Source organism: Diadema antillarum, unplaced genomic scaffold (genome assembly GCF_040938485.1).
Source record: "Diadema antillarum isolate AM-2024a unplaced genomic scaffold, OU_Dant_1.0 scf00000017, whole genome shotgun sequence".
Classification (NCBI taxonomy): Eukaryota; Metazoa; Echinodermata; class Echinoidea; order Diadematoida; family Diadematidae; genus Diadema; species Diadema antillarum.
The window spans coordinates 2,619,577-2,626,811 of NW_027270906.1; the positions used below are offsets into that span (position 1 = coordinate 2,619,577).

Consider the following 7,235-nt stretch of genomic DNA (forward strand, 5'->3'; position numbering starts at 1 on the left):
CCAAAAATGTTGCCTACATAAGACAATACCAGTATGGGTGGGTCTTTTTTTTTAAATTTTGCAACATGCAAAGCAAGTTATCGACCCGACATGACTGTGTTTCTTGCAGCCCTGCCGATAAACACCCTCTGCATCTCATGGAAGTCATCTGCCGTTTTCAGTGTGTAGTCCACCAGCGAGGGACACAAGGCCTTGACCTGTGCAATGGTGTCCTCGTCCAGCCCACAGTAGCAGTGGAGGACCTTCAGACGGGGTGCTTGGGACACAAGGTTGATGAGTTGCCGCTTGAGCAGGTCCGAACCTTTGGTCACAATCACAAAGTTTTCCAGCGTGCGGCAGTAGAATGCAGCCACGATGCCAACTTCGTGGTGGAGTTCAGACATGGTGCGCATGCTCAGCTCAGTGACGGGGATCTGTGGTTGCAAGATGTGACTGATCTGATGTCGCTCTATGGTGTGGTCAAATTTCAAACTCACGCGAAGTTTTGGCGACGAAGCAGTAAGAATGTCCCATGCATCCGCAGACAGAGGTTTGTGGTACTTTTCCTCGCGACGACAGGCCAGAGAGAGATACTCCAGGGGTGCGTGGCCCTCGTCCGCAAATGCCTTGAAGACGTCGTCGGATACGGATTTGTAGAAGGTGCTGAGTTCACGCAGCTTCTTGCATTTCTGGACGAGTTCGAGAAGTTTAGCGTCGGATATGTGGCATGTGAGGGAGACATTCTGTATGTTGAGGTGTTCCAGCGTGGGCTGGTTGTTTGCGAGTAATGACAGGAGGATGTCAGTGATAGAGACGGCCATTCTGCTGAGGTCTACCTTCCGTAGGTGACTGTGCACCTTGATGTTGGGAGCAGGGGGCCCAAAGAGCAAGGCCAGACTGTTGAGAAAATCGCCTCCCTTGAAGAAGAGGGGATTGTCGGTGATAAATTGGATGGATATCTCTTCCAGTCTCCTCTCCGTGCATTCCGCAAGTTGATCGATGACTTCACATGCGTTCCTCCGATTGACTTCCTCCGTCTGTTTGAGAATGACTGAAACGTTTCTCAGCTGCTGCCCATACAGCTCAATGCATTTCAGCTGAGAAGAGTCCTCCTCGGCAAAAAACCTGAAGGCAAATGTCCTCCACAAGATTGGTGTGTGGAAATTCTCGTACCAGGACTTGCATGCGAGTCCTGCTTGATAGCGATCCTTTAAATCCAAACAGGCAAATATTTTTACCACAATATGGTCTGGTAAGGACTGCCATAGATCTTCCACCGCTAGTGGATCAGCCATGTTTGTCTTTCCTGCATACCAAGAGTAAATCAATGCATCAATTATTGAAACACATTTGCATTACAAATTATTGTTTTCAGTGGCAGTATTTGCTGCAGGCAAAGCCACAAGAATGGCAACTGTGAATTGTCTTCATCATTCTTCACAATCACAAAAGGACATTGCTAAGATTCCTGGAGTTAACATCCTCAATATCATATACCTGGTAACTTTGCATCATATGTTATGATAATTACAACATCTTCACTGGTAAATGTAAATGCTGAATTGTAAATAAATGATCGACTCTGGTTCTTGAGGTGCAATTCATTTTTTCAGCCTGTTTTTTTTTTTGTTGTTTTTTTTTTTTTTAATTGTACAGTGTTGTACACTTGCACTTTACATGAAAAGCAGTAAAGCTACATGGTGTCAGACTGCATTCAAATTCCATTATCCATAAAATAAAAGATTATAATTTTCAACTGGCTGAATTACAATCACTCAAAATGATTTGTGACAAGTCGACACACACGCCACTTTGAACAGTACTACCATCTACACTACCGGTACTCACCCTGAATAAAATCAAAGTTCAAACATTAGGTATTATATGGGCCTTCATATAATTGTAAATGTGTGAAATGTTTGAAAACACACAAGAATTTACTAAATAAGCAATGAGTTGATTTGGATAACAAGAAGTCTTCTTTTCTTTGTCTAAACAACATTTCTGACTCATGATTGGTCTTATTGATGCACGTACACAAATGGGCCAAGTTATCTGTATGTAAGGCCCTCTCTCAAGCTCTCTGCTACAATTCCGTGCTAGTCGTGTGGCATGGTGTGCAGTGGAGCACCTGGATCACTTTTAACACACAAACTTTGTTTTCAACACTGCCATGAACGGACCATGCAAACTTTGTAACCAAACTATGTGGGCAGACATAATTCTTTGGCATTTTACACACGTAGACAGCCAGCCTTTGAACACATGACACATATACATTCATGGAAATTCTGTCAAGAGCTTTTGATACTGGTTGTACTTTGTGTTTGCTATTGGCATATTACCAATTACTAGGAAATTTGTCATGGCTTCAAAATTTGGCAGAATTGCAAATAGAAAACATATTAATGTTATTTTCTGGAGCAAGTGGTCCCTTCCTCCCCTGGCCCTGTTGCACTTCTCATATAAAGTAGACTCTCAATATCATTCTTTTTTTTTTCCAGTAACAAACAAAAACACAACACAGCATAAATTTACTACCATTCATTCAAATTAACATTCTAGACCTAGTATTTCTAGCTCTGAATAATGGTCACGGAGATCGATGTATCTTTGAATTTTATCTATAATAACGGTTAGTTGTAGTACTAGTTGTTAGTGTTAGTCTGTTACTGTTAGATCTATTCCTATTCCCATCGGCATCATGATCAGACCTTGTCACGATTGATTACACTATTTCCTAATTTATACCACCACACACCACAGCATTCACCTTGTCCTTGCAGATGGATTATCAGCCGTGACCTGTTGGGTTTAGAGTGCCAGCTAGCCTGATTTAGAATTTACTTTACTCCTCGTATAACAGTTAACATATACTCCAGTAATCAGTTCTACTAGAAGATAGTACAACTCATTGACATAGGCATGGCTCTACAATACACAACTCACGTTCACCGTGCACCCGGCCCGGTATACTGCCCGGTTAATTCTGCATGCACGGCAACTTTTTTACAGCTCCATGATGATCATGGAAGATCGTAGCGTAAACTCGTAGTGTACATAACATGCATAGCAAATCCGGAAGTGAATAAAATATGACCCATGATATATTTCCTACAGCTACATTAGAATGCAAGGCAAATTCATTCACTCTTAAGAGTCTTAGTTACCAGCACACAACGCACCTTTTCAGCATTCAGTGACGACATCTGTACCTTGACCCATTTCTCACACCTTACATGGGCATCGCAGGGACCAACAATTTACGACATCAGTTGCTATTTTTGGAAGCGGATCAGCTGATTCAGCCTGTAATGCGAGAATGGAGAAGTGATGTTGATCAACCTTCCCTACAAGAAGACGAGTGATGGCGCTATCCATGAGATGGAAGCAAGAGCGTGACGACATGAGCCAATTCAGGGAAGAGGCTGATCTTGATTCTGAGAAATGACGAAAATCCTCAAAGTAACTGAAAAATGAACACTGTGCAGGAGATTCATATTATAGGAAATGAAGGTCAACTCTTTTAAAATGCAAAGGTATGTCTGTTGATTCACTAATTGATATAACCATCGAGTTATCCATAATACACTATGGATTATTAAAACCATTACTAACACCAAGGGGGAGGCTTGGATCTGGAGCTGTAGATCATCCTCCACCCCCCCCCCCCCCAACACGCACAAATTTCTGGAAAAGCGAAAAAACGAACCTAGGAGGGGGAGGGGCAAGAGTGTTACCCAAGTGTGACAACTTCACCACCCCTCCCAAACACGCACATGAATTATTTACGACAAAATACAGTAATACATGTACCAACAAATTAAAAAAAAAAATGCTCTGATAGAGCGGATGGATGACTTGGTACTAGTATTATAGTTCCTCTTCCAGATAGCAGACCGGGCGTTACATCAAAACATGAAGATTTCAAAGCACAATCTGTAAATAATGGCGGATCCAGATGGGGGCGCACCGGGCGCACGCCCCTCTTTATTTTTATGTATTTTTTTGGTTAAAACAAAAGAAATAAAAAGAAAAGAGAGGGGGGAGTGCGGCCCCTTTTAATTTTGAAAAGGCCCTCCCCTTTACTGAGTTCCTGGATCCGCCTCTCGTAGATGTAAACCAACAAACAAACACAAACAAACAAAACAAACAAACAAAGACGAAATTTAAATTCAAGATCACTGAAGATCGGAATATATAGATGATGAAGCACCTATATGGGGCCTATAGGCCTATATAATGAATTGATTCTCGTGTGTGTGAAGAGTGGTTCCGTGACATTTGCTCCTGTGACAATTGCTCATATCTGCACGCGAAGCCAAACATAAATTCCACCCTCAAACATTCCAAACCCTATAAACCCTAATACTAAGATCCTCACAGCATACTACCACCCTATCACAACCCTTACCCTAAAAGTATCCCCATAAAATGTTGTGTCACCGTGAAGGGTATAATTGGTTTCGATTGTCAAATAATTTCCCAAAATTCTTGCTGTTGTCGTTTTGTATTCCTCTGATAAGAAGAAACCAATGGGAAAGTGCTGTCAAATGAGTCTTTTAAAGACTTCCCAAATATAGGCAACAGAATAATGGGGACGGGGGGTAAGGATCGAGTTGGGGCCGCAGGCCCTCCCTCCCCATCCCCCGACACATTCTGTGTTTTTTTTTTCTTTTGAGGGGGTGTACGTGTCTGAAAACACAAGGGGAAACTGGCGTCCACTGGCGTAGCGAAGGGGGGGGGGGCTCCCCCCGTCAAGATTTGGAACGGGGATTTGGGAGGCGGAAAATAAAAAAATTGCGTGTATATACTGTATGCATGTACATGCATGAAGCGGGTCTAACTTTCAACCGTTCATCAAGTAGGATCTTTTTTTTTAAATATTTCACTCAAAGTGTGCACCAGATCGTTGAATTTCAATTAAAAAAAAATGCAAATCTCTGGTGTTTGGCAGGGGTATCCCCCTCCCAAACCCTCCCCTCTGTGTCCCTTTCCCTATAGCCTTAGTCAAATACACTTTTTAGATTTACAAAAAATTCTGAATAATTCTGTGTGCACAAGACTTATCACTCATCATATTCCGAAAACTCAAAGTTCCCTCATGTGCAAGGGGAATATCCCGAACCTTTTTCTCAACCTTTTCTCCCTCAGTCCCCCAGATCAGTTTTTTTAAAAATAATTTCCCAAATATTCCATCAAATATGGGTATACGAGATATCTCAATTTCAACTTAAAAAAGGCAAAAGCTCCATCGTACGGGAAGGGTGTTGATAACACTCGCCCATGCCTTCTCCCTGCTCGCCCCCCCCCCCCCCCACGCATACAAGTAGACTGTGGCTATAATTTAAACATAAACAGTTTTCCATAATATATTCCACAAAATGTGTGCACCAAAACGTTTACAGAAATTATTTGGTATTGGAAAAATTCTAAACATTGCACCAAAAGTTTGCACCAGATCGCTGAATTTCAGGTCTGAAAATGCAAAATCACCTTCGTGTGGGAGGATGTTCCTTATCTACACCCTCGTGTGCATGCTTTTTCTGTTTGATTGTAAGAATTGTAGGAATTACTACAAGAAGTTTATTTGAATGATACCATTTTACAGGCAAATTATTAAAAAATAATCTACATCATGCATTACAAGTCGATAGAACACGCAAAAACATGCATCAAATTGCACCATTTACAACATCAAAATGCAAAAAGTTCTCACCTTGGGAGGTGGGGGGGGGGGGACACCCGCTCCCACCGTCCCCCAAGATCAAATCCTGGCTATACGTCGCCGTTGGCCCCGTCTTATAAAGACTTGTGATTGATTCAAATCAATCACAACTTTACGATTGAATGCAAATCCATCTAATAAAAAAAGTTATGGTTGAAATTAAGATGGAGAACTGCAATCAATCAATCACACAGGTTGCGATTGATTGCAGCTTTCAAGAGATTTGTGATTGATTGATTTCTATCAAAAGCTTTATAAGATAGGGCCCGGGTTTTGTTTTGTTTTGTTTTGTTTTGTTTTTGTTTTTTGCCATATATAATCATGCTAACACCCGTGGGGGCAGAGTCCCCCCCCCCCCATTTCGACCATCAGTAGTGCGATTGCGACGAAATTTGTCATGCGTGTGACGCCCACATCGTAACATTTTTGAAATATATCATTTTGATTAATCAATCATGCAATTCAAGCCCACCATCTCATTTTAACCTAATTAAAAGCTTTGAGAGTCTACGACTCTTTTATGTATCTGTTTCAACATATCCAACAATACCTGTACATCATAAAAACTTCCAAAAGTCATTTGAATTCTTCGATGTATTTCATTGTTTACAAGGGAGAGGCTAGGGCCTGTGGAGTGCCAGTGGTGCATGAAGTATAGTCTTGGTGCAGACTCCTTTACGACTAACAAGAGTCTGTGCGTGTGTGCCTGCAAACGAAACTAGCAATAACCTGCGCTCGCGCAACGCGCGGACGAACCTTCTGTCTAGCACACAGAACTCGAGTTCTGTGGTCTAGCCATGGGTCTAGCACACTTTTGCATTCAATACACACAGCATGTAGAATGCAGTGCATGAGCTTGTCGATTGCGTACGTACATATCCGTCACTGTCGTAATGTACGGAGCAATCAAGTAGCGAGAATATTCGCTGGAGAAAAGACGCGTCACAATAAGTTACTGTTGTATCCTTCGTGATATCTACGCCACGGCGAGCTAGCTGTCCGTGTTCTCTGTTTTTCCCTTTATTAGTGAGATGTTCGTTCTGTATTTAATAGGCTGACTGCTAACACTTCCAAACCAAGTGAGCTGAACCTGACTGAAGAAGACACGACACAACACTCAACAATCCATGCACCAGGAACAACTGGTTAGTCATTTCGACATAAGATTCTTCTTTCCTCTTGCCTTGACACTGCACTGCTCTTGCACTGTGCATGCTGTGCCGCTTCCAATTTATTTTTGTTTGACTCTGACGTTGCATATGGTAGAATATCCACACTTGGTTGGCAACTATGCATGTTAACACCTGCTGGATTGGAATGACAGGATATTGTAGGTAGTTCTACCATTGAAATGTACAACGTAGGCCTAAAAATAAATTTTCTGTTGTTATTATAATTTACACTGATGTATGTAAATTTACAGTAAAATTTTACAGTTGCAAAACAATCAATACAGTCCTGTTGTCTGTACTGGACAGGCGTCATCTCCACTAGACCACCGAGCTTTTGCCCTAACACATGTTACAGC

General features: G+C 41.9%; 1 protein-coding gene across 1 annotated transcript; it reads right to left on the reverse strand.

Annotated features, from left to right (window-relative positions):
• Positions 1–77: 77 nt before the first annotated feature.
• LOC139727243 (F-box/LRR-repeat protein 8-like) lies at positions 78–3,280 on the reverse strand. Its single transcript, XM_071638203.1, has 2 exons — positions 3,165–3,280; positions 78–1,285 (listed from the first exon to the last, which is right to left on the reverse strand). The coding sequence occupies exon 2, from the start codon at positions 1,272–1,274 to the stop codon at positions 78–80; it is 1,197 nt and encodes a 398-aa protein (XP_071494304.1). The 5' UTR covers positions 1,275–1,285; positions 3,165–3,280.
• Between the last annotated feature and the right edge of the window lie 3,955 nt (positions 3,281–7,235).